Source organism: Cydia fagiglandana, chromosome 5, assembly GCF_963556715.1.
Source record: "Cydia fagiglandana chromosome 5, ilCydFagi1.1, whole genome shotgun sequence".
Taxonomy (NCBI): Eukaryota; Metazoa; Arthropoda; class Insecta; order Lepidoptera; family Tortricidae; genus Cydia; species Cydia fagiglandana.
The window spans coordinates 18669726-18688298 of NC_085936.1; the positions used below are offsets into that span (position 1 = coordinate 18669726).

Consider the following 18573-nt stretch of genomic DNA (forward strand, 5'->3'; position numbering starts at 1 on the left):
AGATGTATATTATTCTGAATGGAAAATGAAATTTTACTTTTGAATAGAAAAGTTGAATAGAATAGCTCAATAGTAATGACATTAAAAAGCCATTATAACAATATTATTATTGTCTTGTTTTTGTTAACTGGTGTTCGAGCTGTTTGATAAATAAATTCTTAAATAATTATAGGAAATCATGTTTGTCAATAAATAATTTCTATAACATAAATATACCTATCAAATAACTTGCTTACAAGATTTTCAAGAAACAAGTTTTTAAATCAAATTTTACTTTATTATGAATTATAATTTACTGTTATTTAACAACCAGCTATAAACAAGTAAAGGCATGTTTATAATTAATAAAACCATGACATTATTTTTTATGTACCTAAATATCAGCCTTTATTTATAGTGAAAGATAATTATTGAAGTAATTAAACATACTTACAATATTTTTATGGGTTGTTAAACAAAAACAATAAAAAGATTTAAAAGATAGGTTTAAGACCTATTTTTTTATTGTAAGAGTTAAACAAAATCACATTTAAGTAAAATGTCAAAAACTTTTCATAGGTACAGATACAGAATAACTATCAAATGACACATCCAATATAATGTTTTGTGTTTTCTTAACTTTTAACTTAAGGCATTGTAATAAATATTTAGAGGAATTATAATTAAGTAGACCAAACTATAGATAAATGTTGCAATATTATAAATAATAAATGACTGAAAATGTATGAATCAGATGTGGTTAGAGATTATTAAATGATTAAGTGTGATTTAATTTACTGTGATATGTACACAATTATATTTTTGTGATAAAAATATGACACTTGACTTTCATTTTTTTAATGTATGTATTGACTATGACTGCATCTGGGGGGAGGCCTATGTTCAGCAGTGGACGTCTTATGGCTGAGATGATGATGATGATGATGACTGCATCATGTGCAACATACTGGGTGGGTAGTTATACAACACAATACTGCCCTCCTAAGCCGAATAGCGGCATCTCAAAAACAAATGACGTTGAAAATTGAATTTTCAGATAAAGAACGTAAGGTATATGTTTGCAATAATTTTTTATTTGAGATACCGCTAATTGGCTTAGCAGGGCAGAATAATGAATGTCTTAGCATGAATGACACTTTCATAGGCAAATTTGAATGTAGCCAGTAGGTAATAGCCAAAGGTATTTAGCATTGATAGCAATTTTTTTTTCTAGCTGATCGAAGCAAGGGGGTTTTGTCAATGTTGTTGTCATAAAAAGTTTAAATTATGTCATTTTTAAAACCCTTTTTATGCATATGAGCGTGGAGAGTACTGAAACTAAACTAGATATCTTAAAAAATATTGTATATTACTTACATACTACACACAGCAAAGCAATTATATTATATCAATCGTCAGTACTAGGCTTATCTGTCATAGTGATCATGGCTCCTAGGTTGTCCTCCTTGCCCTGCTTGAGCCGCTCCCATATGAGTTCTGCAATGGCTTTCTGTGTTCTCCTTTCTAACTTTTCTAGTTTTTTTGATACATCACGCTTCAGGTCCCAATCAGGTTTTCTCGGTGCTAGACTTGATATGTCTAGGTCTTGAAGGACTACCTGGAAATTAAAACATAAGTAGGTAGTTATTTATAAAATATACAATATTAAATGAGCAATTATAGAAGTTATTCACCCCAAATGGTAAATAAAACGATTATCACTAGTAATAGACAAATTAGAAATTACCTTCTCTTTGCCAGCTTCTAGTAAATCCTTCACTTCATCCTCCACAGCTGGTGGTAAAGCATCCTCCAGCTTTGCCTCTTGAAGAGTCTCATCTTGCGGCTTGTAGCTCCGGAATTTTGGTCTGAAATTAAGTATAACACATTAATTGAGTCCAACCATGAAGTCGCCCACCAAGACAGTCAAGTGAGTGAAATGAAGCATTGCCAAACTCTATTTACTCTTAATATTCAAAAGCTGGGTTTTAAAATGACCTAAACATTAAACATAGCAAAATTATAAGTAATGGTTCGCTGTGAATTGTTCCCACAACAACAATTGTTGTTTGTTGTTGTTAGCAGTTGTTGTTGCAATAAGACTGAAGTCCGAGACAACTTGCGGGAAACCTTAAACCTAATGTGGCCAAACACAGTAAACACAGTAAACAGCATAGGCCCTCCTGTCTATTACGACAGAATACGCATTAGTGCCTATTCTAGTATGTTAGCATACTAACTACACATAACCTAACTGCATGACGAAAACTTACTTTGGTAACGAAACTTTCTCAGCAGCAGCATCTGAAGTCTCATTTTCTGAAATACGGTTCTTCCGTTTTAAATTCCTTAATCTTTCTTTCCTTTTAAGTGCCTGCTCTTCCAAACTGCCGACGCTTTCGCCTAGTTCCATGATAACCATACTTAAATGATGCTCTCAAACAGATAGTATTCAAATTTTAAAAAACGTTCTGCAGATAGTAAAGTCAATTGTTACAGATACTTTCCACTTAATAATAAAATTAATTTATTAACAAATTATCTTTTTATAATCTCGTATAAAACACAAACGCAAATAAATACTATCTGACATCTGACCACCATCTGACGTACACATTGTCAATGTCATGGTTTTTTTTCATGTCTACCAACATTATCAGCAAAACTATTTAAGATATAAATTATGCCGCCATCGCGACTGAACCAATCAATCCAACCATTTTGGACTCTCTGCATAAAACGCTGTATTTTTTCCATAGAGATTAAGTACACATACAAATAGATTTATATTATTTCCATTATTTAAATAAATATAAATAAATTTCTTAAGTTATGTTATTGATGAAGAGAGCCGTCGTGCCATCTAGTGACAAATATAAAAAGTTGCGAATTTCGTTTATTCGTCATTCTAATAGATGGCAGTGTTGTGTGTTTGCAAATGGATAGCTTTTAGGGCTTTAGGCGGTTATCATACTGGCCCTGTGTGATACTGGATGCGATTCGTCGCTATATTCAGCAGGTAATTTTTTTTTTTGCTTATGATATGTATAAATTTTGATAGGTTGGTACTTGATTAAACAAAATTTTGTTTTAAGCACATTTCGTTTCCGGTGGTTAATCAAGTTCAAATTTTCTATATTTCTACAAGTAGTACGTAAACTATTAGCGATATATTTGCGTTTGTATTGATTATTCCGGCTCGACGTAAAAATATTCATCTAAAAGTCATCATCATCATCATTATTTATTCATTAACAATTTGTTCATTATTTGTTTGTTATTTATTCATTAACGTTATTGTACCTCTATGCATTCAGTAGAAAGTGGGAAAAATATTATAGGTACAGTCGACGTCAAAGATATGTTTACACTTTTGCACCTTACTCCCCTGTAAGAAGGCGAAAAATATAAACATATATCTTTGACGTCGACAGTACAAGACAGACATTGCTAACTTTCGACATAATATGTATATTAAGTTAGTACGTATATAACCTAATATTTAAACGAAATCATTTTACAGAATTTGAAATAAAAATACCGAATGTCAAAGTACTACGAGTAAGTACGTTTGTTTACATTATTCCCAATTTTTATTCGAACACAGAATAGGATTTCTTAGCTATCATAGTCTAGTCTAGCGTAGGTAGGTTTATTAAAAACGTGTAACCGGGTAAAAAAAAACCAAAATTTTTCTTATACATTTATTTACATTCTTATAACTATAGATACAAACAATTCACAACATGAATGATATTTTATTTGTTTATATGACCACTTTACAGCAGGCAATTTATTTTCAGACATCACAATACGTAATGTTATTCATCTAAATATTTCATGAAATACCTACGCAGAGAAGGGACGTACCTACTGATGAGGTTCTTCGCGCTATTCATTGGCGCTATTAAGTAGGTAGGTACCTACATAGGTAGGTATTACCTACATAGGTAGGTATTACCTACATAGGTAGGTACAAAAGTACCAACCTATTACTATAATTTGTCATTAAATGAAATACTACTTCCCTAGAGATTAGTGGTCATATATTATACTTTTTATTTATTTCTAATTAACAGTTTAAAAATAATGATTTACAGTTGTTTTCAGAATTAGCTAGAATATATACCGATATATTTATGTAATTTCAGATTTTTTTTCTTTGTAAAAATATAATATAATAATAGAAGTAGGTACTTAGGTACCTAGAATTCTAAGCTAGTCTAGCTAATTCTGGATAACACTACTGTAGGTAAGTACTACTTATGGCAGTTCGCAAATACTATAAAATACAATAAATAGTTGTTTCTACAAACTAAATGTCAATAATTGAGTATGAATCAAGACTGTAACATTATTTTCTGAATGTTAAAAAGACTATCACGTGGGCTATTTAGAACTATGACAATTATAAAGTCCTAGGCAGATTATTTTCTCTATTGCAGTAGATAAATTAAATTACATGTGCCTTATTACAATGTAGAACATTTTGATATGATGCCTCAAAATGGATCTCATTCTTTTTATCTTAGTCTGGAACTATAATAGGTACCTATAGAGTCCCAAGCGACGGATTTGTTCAGATCTTTGGTCTGTCTGTCTGTAAGGAATAGGCAGGGACAGTCCGGAATCTAGCAGTGGCAAGTAAATAAGTACGTATTGAAAATTACGGGTTGACCATAGTCTTATTTAAAGCTATCAAAATTATGTTAAATATCCCTAAGTAAAGAATTGAACCCAAGGTGCTTTGGATTAATACCGAACGGGATTATAATGCAGAATGTCGGCTTCACCTAAATAACATTTCGTAATTTAGGATATGGAGAGACAGTGTTGTACCTTTGTTGTCATTAAAACCAACAGAACATAAATCGAATAACAATTTTCAGAGCAATCAGCTCAAAACAAAAATTATCGAAATCACCCTAAGCACCTTACGCAGTCATTGACCAGATGAACTATTTCTTGCGCCGTTCAAAGTTTAAGGCTTAAGCGCATAATCAGAGTGTCTAAAATATATTAAGATAAATTCAAGTTACGCTCTCACTTGCCTTCTACTGTCAAAAGGTAGCCTGTTTGAAACATTATTGTTGATTGGGACTCCGTGATTGAGTGATAAAACTTTAGACACGATATTTAAATCTTCAGGACTTCTGGCATTCAGACCAGTTTGAACTAGGAGCTGTTTCAGTTCAATATCGTGTGGGTTAAATTGATTTTGCCTCGTAAGTGGCACAAAACGGTTATTAGGAGCAAAGTTGAACGAGTTGAATCTATTAAACTGTTGTTGCTGTTGAAAGTTATTAAAGCCGAAGTTGCCTACACCGCTTTCCTGACGAAATACTCGGTTTCCTTTTTGTCTAAATTGGTCATCAGGCCTGATTTGATTGAAATTGTTTCCTTGCTGGAAATTAGGCTGTAAAAAGTTGGTTATTCCGATTGGGACATGGTTTTCTTGTAGCGGAAACTGTTCAGGTTGATTGTTACGTAAATGTAAAAGAAAGTCGACAGCTTCTCTGTTCGGCAACTGCTGCTGGAGATTTACGTTGTTCACCGGTTCTAACGGCACGCTGGCTTGTATTGACACTTGAGAACTCTGTGGTCGTAGACCCTGGTTTTGATTGAAGAACTGGTTCGGTGAATTAGGTTTAGGCAATCCTTGGAAGTTAACGCCAGGGTTGACAGCTTGAATGCGTTGCTGTTCTAGTACAATTTGCTGTTGACTTTGTGCCAGTTGTAATTGCTGCTGACTGTGTGCCTGTTGTAATTGCTGCTGACTGTGTGCCTGTTGTAATTGCTGCTGACTGTGTGCCTGTTGTAATTGCTGCTGACTGTGTGCCTGTTGTAATTGCTGCTGACTGTGTGCCTGTTGTAATTGCTGCTTTTGCTTGAAAAGGAACTGCTGCTTTCTCAGGGCTTCCTCCTGTTGGCGTTGTTGGATTTGTAACTGACGCAACTGTTCTTCGAGGATTCTCTGCTTTTCTTCAAGTTGTTTTTGTAATGCCAATTGTTGGTTTATGTAAAAGTTTGGATCTATTTGGTTGGGGGTCGGTTGCGGGACAATTTGCGGCGCCGGGATGCCCGTGGTGAGTGTTGTGCTCGCTAGGGGCGTTACGTTGTTACCGATATTTTGTTGTTGGAAAATAGGTACAACTTTTTTAGGTAATCCTTGAGCATCTTGATGAACTGTAAAGGCCGCAACTAAGGGTGCTTGGAAGACTTGGACGTCCCGTTTGTCGACGTCTTCAATGTTCTCTCCGTCCTGGTTGTGCGTGGGTTTGGGCGTGGTGGTTGTGGTTGTCGTTGTTGTCGTCGTCGTTGTCGTTGTTGGGGTCGTGGGTCTAGAGTTTAATGTGCTGGTACTAGTAATTGTATTATCTGATATCGACGTTCCTTGTACACTTCTAACGTGTTGCAAGCTTAAACCTGATTCTCTTGTTTGGAATATTTCATTTTGTGGCGATTGGGTCGGAAGTGTAGCGGTCACTTGATTTTCGACGTTTCCTGCGGTCGTTCTTAAAATTGAAAAGTTGTTGTCTATAAAAGTAGGTGTTACATTTGTGCTATTTGCAAACGCCGATTGTCCGTTGACTATGAAGGAATGTATTTGTATATTTTCTGGATTTTGGGTAGGTGAATTTTCAGTAACGTCTCCAGTTTGTAATAATTCCGATTCAGAAGTAGAAGTACCGTCGGTAGAGTCATCCGTGGTGATGTCATCGACGTCGGTGGTGACATTATTGTTTTCTTCTAATTCGGTGAGAGCTTTAAGCAAAGCTTTTCTGATGTAGGGGTCGAGGCGCACCGATGGTTTAATTCCGATTATGTTGTCATTGATAGCGTCTGTTGTGGGGTCCTGTGCTGTCGCTATTGCAAATAGCGCGACGAGCAAGAAAACCGGCACCTGGAAACAAAAAAATAAATAAATTAGATACAGAATACTTCTGGACGGGGATTTCGGGATATAAGGTACGCAATACACGCATGTCATATTGTCATATTTTATGGGACAGTGTGCCATAGGAAAGAGTTATGTCGGTAAGTCGGCAATCCATTTGCGTTGGCGTGTCGCGATTATGCTAGCTACCTACTTCCACGTTTCCACGATCTTAATGTTTTTAGATGTGTTCGGTTACATTGTTCTTGTAATTTGAAACAATAGGAATTTTCTTGCGGGGCGTTACACAACTGATGAGACCGGCTGCGCGTTAATGTGAATGTATGACAATTTCCATTATCTCACTTACCCATGTCAGATCTTGTAGCCCGTACCCGTGTTAGATATTGTAATAATTTCGTAAATGGGTCAAAAGTCATCAGTGAACCATAATTAATTTAATAATCTACAAGGTTTTATAGGACAGTTCCGAACATCATTAATAATGTGAGATTTCTCTAGCTCTAGGGAGCGACGGTGCGAGTTATTTATCAACTTCGGGTGGTTAGATCGACTCTCTAGTCTACCATGAAATGCGAAAATCGAAATTTCATTACCTATCGCTCCCATTATTGACAGAAAGGCAGATGACGAAATTTCGATTTTCGCCGTAGGCTACCAGTTTATACGCAATAGAGATATCGCACTTAGGCGTACTTATTGTCAAGTTCCTTCCTTAAATCGTTCTTCCTGGTTACTTATTATAGTACTTATATCATTACTAGGATTACAGCCACTAAAATTACGACAGTCTAATGTTATATGAAATCGGACGTCAACACTGTGGGTCGCGGTCGAACTATAGGAATATAGTCATGACCTTTCGACTCGTCACTGTCATAAAACTCATAACGGTCACAGTGGGTGTATGCTAACGCATTTGTAACGCATCTACACCTCATTACCCTACTCTAGCTTCCGGATACGGTGAGGAAGAATATAATCTCTCCGTTTATTTACCGAGCGTAAAGTTTAAGAATAATAGAAAAGTGTACAACTAGTCAATTTTAGCGACCATGGTTTAGACGTCAATATTTTCCTAATACAAGTGCTGCGCGGTTAATCGAAACACGGTATAAAAGTGATTTAAGTATGTAGATAATCATTTTTAAAACGACTGATGGTCAGAGGAGAATACGGGCACAAAACCATGAGATTTAGTCCTAATATATTTACAATAAGAAAATGTAAATATGTAATTATTTTTTATGCTCCTTATCTTGTTCAAAATATTTTCTACTGATGATTGTTATCGTAATGTCAAATCCGGTGAGATATTTCTTCATTTAAATAATGAACAAGTGAACGATGAGCCGCAACAAGAAAGTTAATCAATTAATTGGTTATTCATTCATCGCACTTTTATTCAAAGCCCAATGAGTCAGCATATTTAATGTTGTCGAAGCGTCTACTGTTAATGGGATAGTGATCAGTGTGATGAAATGTCAGGCGCGATTGCCAATACTTTCCCGGCAGCGAAAGGGTCAGGAAAGTTATTTGCGGTGCTTTATGAGCGGTCTATTGTTTGAGTGCTTGAGCTGTTATTCCGATAGCTAACCAAAATTAGTGTCTCAGGTGGACCAGTTAAGTGTACCTTCGAGCTAGAGCCATAAATGTTATAGGTACCTATATGCGCAGAGATACGACGACAATAGAGACTAACTGTGTCCATTCGATGCGTTCCACATTTCACATACTTTTATATTAGCCAGATATACCTAATATCTATAACCTAGTCTCACTATATCAGTTGTGGTGGGCGTTGTAGTTTTCAACGTGATTTCATCAATGGTTATACCTAAAGTAAAAATTATTGCACTACCACGTCGATAACACCAGGCTGAAGTTAAGCGGACGTCAAAGCGCCCAATCCCAAAGGGCTTGTGCACAAATCACGCGAGGTTTGATAGGGGGTGGGGGGTCACGAAAACATCACGATAGATCACGTTGGGGGGAGGGGTTATGAGGAAACCTCACACGTGTATTTTTCTACAGTGAACAAAACTATGAAAAAAACACCTACCACGTGAGTAGATACCTTTCTCGGTTTCGTTAAACATACATTTTCACTCTGCACTTCAAAATAGCGACTCTATTGAACGAAAATAGAAAAATAAACAAGATTTTCTATGTACAATGCAATTTTTCTTAAAATTAGGTCGAACGAAAAAATTTCAAAAAAAAATACACGTGAGGTTGTGTGGGGGGAGGGGGGGGTAGCGAAAAACCTCACCAAATATCACCAGGGGGAGGGGGGTCAAAAAGTAGCCGAAAACACCTCGCGTGATTTGTGCACAACCCCAAATCATAATTATGGGCCCGAGACCTCGCAAATTCGAGACATCTACAATGAGGACATATGTGGATATCGATCGACATTTCCCTATTTCCGATAAAGAATCGATCAATAACCAAATTTATTATACTGGAAGCTTAAGCCGGTATTAAGCTAAGCAGTAGGAATGACTAGTCTGACTGCCGTATTCGAACTTCAAGATATTCACAAGAGACGACACGTACTAGATCCATTCTAGATACGTTATAGTTTAGATATCAACTAGTTCTCTTTTGCAAAGCGCAATTCGGGCAACCAATGTCACTTTTACGTTAGTTAGAGTAAGATATCTATTAGATGTGAATTGGATCTCTAAGTCATATCCTGTGGAAATCGTTCAAGATTATCTCCAGAATCGCGCAAATGTCAAATTTGACAGGTTAGATCTTAAACATATCGTTATCGTATCTTGGTGATGTCTAAAAGATATCTAATAGATGTCTATTTCAAAATCCGAATCGGGCCCTGACACGGTGGCGCGGGCTTTTACAAAGCGTTTAGGATCGCGGGGTTATCGCAGACCATCATGTACCTATCGGAGCAGTTATGAGAAACTCTTTAAGGTTAATTAATCTTTCAACTACTTACTTAAAAAATGAAATGGTCTTGAGAGCGAGATGTAGTGATAATAATACTGAAATATTTGAATGGTCGTTTTCTCTCCTGTCGAGAGTCTCCGTAACGGATCGAAATTGTGTAGTTTGATATTTGACCTCAATTAATTTCGTTTAGTTGTACCACTGTATATATATTGTATGTAAATAAATGATGTTCTTTAAATTATAAAAAAAAAATAAGTTAGTGATTTATTTAAAAATATATGAATTAATTAACAAATGCATATATTTGTATATCTGGGCATTGAAATAAAAAATGAGCAGTTCTACTAAACTATAAACCTATACCTATACCTAATAAATACCAAAGCCATATCGCTGAATTGCACAGATATAGCTATTATCTATCTGCTAAGTATATTTAATTAAGCTTGATACAAAATAATCTTTCAAAAATTAAATTACATCGATGCCTGCCCTTTCTTTAAGATTGTTATTAAAATATATCGCAATAGTTATCCATACGTAATTATAGAAGAAGTATCCATTGCAAAAGCGATGGTCGCAGGCGACGCTTTCACCGCGCGATACCACAGAATAAGTAATAGTATTATCATACAGAACGGACACGCCCCGACTCGGATTACCTCGCCCCGCGACTGAGTTCTGACGGACTCCTGACGTACGCTCAGTTCGGCTAGCGACGCCGCGACGCGATGACGCAACGTTCAAAATGCCGGTGTATTGTGCGATGTACGGGTAGTACGGATAGCTACTTATTCTAGAAATGAATAATAAATATAGTTTTCCAAAGAGACGAAATATGTATCAGAAAATAAGGCTATACTTTTGCGTAAAAATAATAATATCATATGAATTAAAACCCGTTCGTTCAATTTGTGAATGTTAAGCCAACATTTAATATTTAAAGTACCTAAGGTAACTAGACCTTCTACACAGATATTCCTCGTAAATGTTTTTTTTTTAGTTTAACACTCTTTTCACAAAAAAGAACTTGTTGGTCGCGGGACAGTCGCGTTTGATTTTTAATTTAATTTTAAGAATTTAAGAAATAATTATGTATGTTATATAAAATAATCAATAGGCATCAACAATAAGGTACATTTAATAATGGCGTGTCGAAAGTCCAACTACGTGCAGGACTATAAACTGACAAAGCCAATTCAACAATTGGAGCGAAATAAAACATTAACCTATATTTTGTTTTTTTTACGTATTTCGATCGAATTATGCAACGCAGCGGGCCGCTCGTCGTGTCCTTCGGCCAGCCTCGGCAAACCTCGGCTTCGCCTTCCCCGCGCGCCGCACGATTCAGCCCTAAGCCACTTACTCACACAATGACGCGTGTACAGACGTGCCGTGCACACATATAAACGCAAATGATTTTCGATGTATGGCGTGTCCGCCCTGTGGCGATACGCTGGTAAATGTCAATATCGATATGTGTGGACGCACCCACGACGTGCCGTATTATTTGACCTACACAAGTGACACAATCTCTCCGCCCAGTGAATTGGGGTAGACTTTTCTAAATGGTTGGCTCGATTGATAGTGACATACAACGGTTTGCGCTTACATTCCGATTGTGACTGTAGCAGCGTTGTAGTATTGGGAAACGGGCGATGAAACTGCCAATTTCTCTTTGCGCCGCTGTCGCGATTCAAATATTCAACTCCATCCCTAATTTTAACAAGGAGATTTGATAACCCGGTCTGTTTAGTGTTTTCTGCTGCTGCAATGCTGAACAGCAATACTTTCAAACCCGGAATGAGACATTAAGAGTTATAAGGAATTATAGGATGTGAATGTCCCACTTCGCAGCCTGCAAATGCTGTGACCCGACGAGCATTGTAAATCCAGTCTAATAATAACATGTTATATATTCAAGATTACTATTTTCATACTATATTTAAAGATGTCAACTGTGAAAAAAGTAATATTTGTTATATTGGCCCTAGAAGGGTGGCTCGATTGACATGCACAATTGCATATAGCCAAGTTACTCCTCATGTAACTAATAGCTGTAGGTACGCAAACTCACAGACTGGTTGATGAGTTCCGATTATACGTGCAGTAGCAATCATACGACCTTCGTATTATCGCGATCTTAAGGACTGTTGTGAAAAATAGTCGATGAATAGTATCATGAATTCATGAACCATCATAATCATCTTAAAACTATAGGTACAACTTAGATTTAGATGCATAGTTTTTGAAGTTTATTTGGTTGACAAACGTTGATTTAATGTACCTATTTAATTATAAACCACCGTAATAGTAGAATGACCCGGTGACATCGTTACATTCGGCCTTCGACGCAATTATATTATATGGCGTGTGTTATATGAGATGACGGCATAATACAACTTATGCCCTAGGCGTGGACTGATTAATGATTATATTGTACAGACGTAGTGCATAATTATTTTCCATCGTATTTTTACTGAAACGTACGAACGTGTCTTATTGCTATTTCATCAGTCTCGGTACAAAAGTACTGAGGTTGACTGAAGTAGCATGACAAATATGAACGATTCCGAGAAAATATGATGAAAAACAATTATGCACGGCATCATGTGGATGCAGTTGACACTTTGACATAGGTTCATGTTGTAGCTGAGAATAAAATTGGACAATATAAAATACACATTTAAATTTAATATTAGGTCGTTTCTCAAAAAGTTGGCACCGCCACCTGTAAATAGGTTTATGTTAGAACTTTTTTTTCGTTATGTACTATTTTTATATATAAAAAATTAATACATATTTAGAGAGACTTTTTACACAGAGGCCTAATACTTTGAAAAAAATTTAATAAATATTGATTACAAAAAAAAATATTGTAACTACGTTTATCCGTTAACCTGCCGTGTCCCAACGCGAGGTACTGATGTTCCGAGCTATGAAAACCACACAAAATATTAACTTAATTTAACGGCATTACCGTATTTTATTAACATATATCCTTAAGTTTTAAAGTATTACTATCGCATAACAATATTATACTTTTATTTTAAGTTATTCGGCTTCAAAGTTTGTCCAAGGCAATTCTTAACAGTCACCTGGCGCGTCACATTCACGACGATTGTATAACCCCCACCGCACCTTTCCCGTCTCACTCCGCACGAGCTGAAGCCGTCACTCATCAGCTATCACCTGGTAGGACGAAGACGTGGTTATTGTGCTTCGCAAATAAAACACAAACGACAAAGTATCGGAAATTGGAGTTTGTAATGGGTAAGTACTCTTTATCCTGGAGTCGATATCTTGCTAATTATGTAACCTATCGCATTACTATCAAGATATGTAACGTAAACAATAGTTTAGTTTTATATGCCTAAGTATGGAGTTCATCAAGCTAATACATTTTGTGTATTCGCGATATAACTGCCATTTTCCCCATCACCTGCATATCGTCCACCTGGCTAAAACTGCCAGGTGGATGAGATTTTGCGGCAGGTTAATGTCACTGATACCACAACTAATACTCGTAACTATATAATTATATAGCGGTTATATCGCTTTTGTGTGTTAATTTAGGAATAAAAACTATCCTGTCTGTTAAAGCTGCATATTATTGAAATTTTTGTACTTTTGTCTTAAGTCTCGTTAACCTGTCCAAAAAAGTCAGGTGAATGATGCAATGGCAGGTGAACGAAGCGTCCTTCACCTGCTATATGACAGGTGATCGATAATTATTTAAAATCCACGTTACATATACTCAAACTAGATTTGTGACGTCCCACGGGAAAAGGTACCTTATGAGGGTTTTTAGTTTTAGACATATATTAAAATGTTTTGTAAAAAGTATAAGTATATGCAGATTAGTCCCGTTCTTGTCAAAACCCAGTTCTGATGATGGGATCTATGAAGAATCGAGGGAACTCCTCAAATCTTAAAGGCATACATATAGTGATTTTTGTGTTTTTATTTACAAATCAAGCATATACATTCACAAAAGTGACATTGGATGAAGTGGAACTGCTGATGAAGATCAGAACGAAACTCTTCAACGACGCATAGTTCACGTTTGGCGATTTGTCCTCTTCGTTATGTTTGTTAAGCAAGATAAGTTTATAAGCTGCATTTTTGTCAATCTCGAGTTCTGATGATGGGATCCATGAGGAATCGAGGGAACTCCTCAAATCTTAAAGGCATACATATAGTGATTTTTGTGTTTTTATTTACAAATCAAGCATATACATTCACAAAAGTGACATTGGATGAAGTGGAACTGCTGATGAAGATCGGAACGGAACTCTTCAACGATGCATAGTTCACGATTGGCGATTTGTCCTCTTCGTTATGTTTGTTAAGCAAGATAAGTTTATAAGCTGCATTTTTGTCAATCTCGAGTTCTGATGATGGGATCCATGAGGAATCGAGGGAACTCCTCAAACCTTAAAGGCATGCGTATAGTGACTTTTGGATTTACATCAGTCGCATTTGATGAAGTGGAACTGCTGATGATGATTAGAACAGAACTCTTCAACGATGCATAGTACACGTTTGGCGATTTAGATTTTGACTTGGATTGGGACTGGGGCTGGGACCCGGACCCAGACTCGGGCCCGGACTCGGACCCGGACTGTGACTCAGACCCGGACCTAGACTCAAACCCGGAGTCGGACCTGGACCTGGATCCCGGCTCTTATCTGAACCTGAACCCGGACCTAACCTGACCTGACCTTGCACCAAACCTGAGTTCCACTAGGTACTGCGAGGGTTCAACATCAGCTCTATCTTGGGTACTGCGCTCCCAAGTGCTCATCAAGACGTGTCGAATGACCAAAACAGCATGTGTCTATGTTGCATCAAACCTGAGTTCCAGTAGGTACTGCGAGGGTTCAGCATCAGCTCTATCTTGGGTACTGCTTTCCCAAGTGCTCATCAAGACGTGTCGAATGACCAAAACAGCGTGTGTCTATGTTGCACCAAACCTGAGTTCCACTAGGTACTGCGAGGGTTCAGCATCAGCTCTATCTTAGTAACCACTTTTCCAAGTGTTCATCAAGACGTGTTGGATGACCAAAACAGCGTGTGTCTATGTTGCACCAAACCTGAGTTCCACTAGGTGCTGCGAGGGTTCAGCATCAGCTCTATCTTGGGTACTGCTCTCCCAAGTCCTCATCAAGACGCGTCGAATGACCAAAACAGCGTGTGTCTATGTTGCACCAAACCTGAGTTCCACTAGGTACTGCGAGGGTTCAGCATCAGCTCTATCTTGGGTACTGCTCTCCCAAGTCCTCATCGAGACGTGTCGAATGACCAAAACAGCGTGTGTCTATGTTGCACCAAACCTGAGTTCCACTAGGTGCTGCGAGGGTTCAGCATCAGCTCTATCTTGGGTACTGCCCTCCCAAGTCCTCATCAAAACGTGTCGAATGACCAAAACAGCGTGTGCCTATGTTGCACCAAACCTGAGTTCCACTAGGTGTTGCGAGGGTTCAGCATCAGCTGTATCTTGGGTACTGCCCTCCTAAGTCCTCATCAAGACGTGTCGAATGACCAAAACAGCGTATGTCTATGTTGTACCAAACCTGAGTTCCACTAGGTACTGCGAGGGTTCAGCATCAGCTCTATCTTGGGTACTGCTCTTCCAAGTGCTCATCATGACGTGTTGGATGACTAAAACAGCGTGTGTCTATGTTGCACCAAACCTGAGTTCCACTACGTGCTGCGAGGGTTCAGCATCAGCTCTATCTTGGGTACTGCCCTCCCAAGTCCTCATCAAAACGTGTCGAATGACCAAAACAGCGTGTGTCTATGTTGCACCAAACCTGAGTTCCACTAGGTGCTGCGAGGGTTCAGCATCAGCTGTATCTTGGGTACTGCCCTCCCAAGTCCTCATCAAGACGTGTCGAATGACCAGAACAGCGTGTGTCTATGTTGCACCAAAACTGAGTTCCACTAGGTACTGCGAGGGTTCAGCATCAACTCTATCTGGGGTACTGCTCTCTCAAGTGCTCATCAAGACGTGTTGGATGACCAAAACAGTGTGTGTCTATGTTGCACCAAACCTGAGTTCCACTAGGTGCTGCGAGGGTTCAGCATCAGCTCTATCTTGGGTACTGCTCTTCCAAGTGCTCATCAAGACGTGTTGGATGACCAAAACAGCATGTGTCTATGTTGCACCAAACCTGAGTTCCACTAGGTGCTGCGAGGGTTCAGCATCAGCTCTATCTTGGGTACTGCCCTCCCAAGTCCTCATCAAAACGTGTCGAATGACCAAAACAGCGTGTGTCTATGTTGCACCAAACCTGAGTTCCACTAGTTACTGCGAGGGTTCAGCATCAGCTCTATCTTGGATACTGCTCTTCCAAGTGCTCATCAAGACGTGTTGGATGACCAAAACAGCGTGTGTCTATGTTGCACCAAACCTGAGTTCCACTAGGTGCTGCGAGGGTTCAGCATCAGCTGTATCTTGGGTACTGCCCTCCCAAGTCCTCATCAAGACGTGTCGAATGACCAAAACAGCGTGTGTCTATGTTGCACCAAACCTGAGTTCCACTAGGTACTGCGAGGGTTCAGCATCAGCTGTATCTTGGGTACTGCCCTCCCAAGTCCTCATCAAGACGTGTCGAATGACCAGAACAGCGTGTGTCTATGTTGCACCAAAACTGAGTTCCACTAGGTACTGCGAGGGTTCAGCATCAACTCTATCTGGGGTACTGCTCTCTCAAGTGCTCATCAAGACGTGTTGGATGACCAAAACAGTGTGTGTCTATGTTGCACCAAACCTGAGTTCCACTAGGTGCTGCGAGGGTTCAGCATCAGCTCTATCTTGGGTACTGCTCTTCCAAGTGCTCATCAAGACGTGTTGGATGACCAAAACAGCATGTGTCTATGTTGCACCAAACCTGAGTTGCACTAGGTGCTGCGAGGGTTCAGCATCAGCTCTATCTTGGGTACTGCCCTCCCAAGTCCTCATCAAAACGTGTCGAATGACCAAAACAGCGTGTGTCTATGTTGCACCAAACCTGAGTTCCACTAGTTACTGCGAGGGTTCAGCATCAGCTCGATCTTGGGTACTGCCCTCCCAAGTCCTCATCAAAACGTGTCGAATGACCAAAACAGCGTGTGTCTATGTTGCACCAAACCTGAGTTCCACTAGGTGCTGCGAGGGTTCAGCATCAGCTGTATCTTGGGTACTGCCCTCCCAAGTCCTCATCAAGACGTGTCGAATGACCAAAACAGCGTGTGTCTATGTTGCACCAAACCTGAGTTCCACTAGGTACTGCGAGGGTTCAGCATCAGTTCTATCTTGGGTACTGCCCTCCCAAGTCCTCATGAAGACGTGTCGAATGACCAAAACAGCGTGTGTCTATGTTGCATCAAACCTGAGTTCCACTAGGTACTGCGATGGTCCAGCATCAGCTCTATCTTGAGTTCTGCTCTCCCAAGTGCTCACCAAGACGAGTTGGATGACCAAAACTGCATGTGCCTATGTTGCACCAAACCTGAGTTCCACTAGGTACTGCCAGGGTGAATAGACAGTAAGATTGAATGTTTACTTATTCACAGAAACTTGTTGTTAAATTGGGAATCGAATCGAAGGTGAGGTGGGTCAGAATCCAAAATTTTAATCATCATGGTGGACAATAAGGTCCCTTTTTACAGAAGATGACACATTTTTCGATTATTTTTAGAAGGCATTGAAAATGATGTGGTGGACAGGTGGATGACACTCATTACAGGTGAACGATGACAAGAAACCAGGTTAACGGCAACGGACACAGGTTAATGACGCCTCTCGATAACCTGTCAATATTTTCATTGGAATTTGTACTTATTTCTCGATAACCTGCTTCTACTATCGATAACCTGGAGACAAAATATCTTTCACCTGTCCTTGATATCATTAACCTGAATTTCAAACGCCTATATCTCCGAAACTAATTGAAGGAATTGCTTCCCTTCCACATTTTCTAATAGTTAAAGTTGCCTTTTAACGATCCCAATAAAAAAAAAATGCGAAAATGCAAAATTTTTGAAAAACGTTAACGTTAACCTGGCGGTGCCAACTTTTTGAGAAACGACCATTAGAAGTAACAAAAGCTAGTAAAGTAGCTCTGTGAGCTGTAGGGCTGTAGCACTCACGAAGCCCCGTGGCTTCGCATCGCCATTTAAAAATATCAATACATAACTATCGAACCTGTTCACAAAATTTCACGAGAATCGGTTGAGAAATGTGATCTGTAGGAGGCGAGAAGGTACCATTTTTGCCCAAGCTAAAACGAAGACGCTTCGCTCTCGATTGGTCAACAATGTTGCAAATTATAACGAAAACATCACTCTGCATTTCGCGCTCTGCCAAATTTAGAATCTTTCTAACCAATAATCGATACGTTTATGGTCTGAATCCAACGCTTCATTAGCACATTCGAGAAATGCCCCCCGGAGCGAACATCCTTTACGCAAGCTCAACAAGTTCAGATGAAAATGTAAATATTACGACAGTCCACGCGCTTTCCAGCAAACGGTATGGTTACCTCATTATGACATAAGGAAATACATTTTGTATATAACGAGTACGAAGATGGCTAACTGAGATCCTAGATAGCCAAAAGGATCTCAGATAACAAACTTGTTAAAGGTCTTTTGGACTGTGACAAAATACCTCATACGTTTTCGCAACATAGCATTGTAAACGGTTTAAATAGTCCAATAAGAAGTCTGCTTAGCCAAATAGAAGAACTATTTGATTGTGTAAGAGTTAAATTAGCCTTCAGTGCATTGTTGCC

At 38.6% G+C, this 18573-nt stretch overlaps 2 protein-coding genes across 2 annotated transcripts in view; both read right to left on the reverse strand.

Annotated features, from left to right (window-relative positions):
- Positions 1-1327: 1327 nt before the first annotated feature.
- Positions 1328-2579, reverse strand: LOC134664652 (coiled-coil domain-containing protein 12). The gene is made up of 3 exons (XM_063521395.1): positions 2253-2579; positions 1727-1847; positions 1328-1597 (listed from the first exon to the last, which is right to left on the reverse strand). The coding sequence occupies exons 1-3, from the start codon at positions 2399-2401 to the stop codon at positions 1388-1390; spliced, it is 480 nt and encodes a 159-aa protein (XP_063377465.1). The 5' UTR covers positions 2402-2579; the 3' UTR covers positions 1328-1387.
- Positions 2580-4528: 1949 nt separating this feature from the next.
- Positions 4529-18573, reverse strand: part of LOC134664615 (putative uncharacterized protein DDB_G0271606) — a 44418-nt gene continuing 30373 nt past the window's right edge. The window contains exons 2-3 of the mRNA XM_063521345.1: positions 5846-6883; positions 4529-5725 (exon numbers count right to left, since the gene is read on the reverse strand). Of these exons, the coding sequence (XP_063377415.1) occupies positions 5015-5725; positions 5846-6883 (1749 nt within the window). The 3' untranslated portion in view covers positions 4529-5014. The remainder of the gene's footprint in view (positions 5726-5845; positions 6884-18573) is intronic.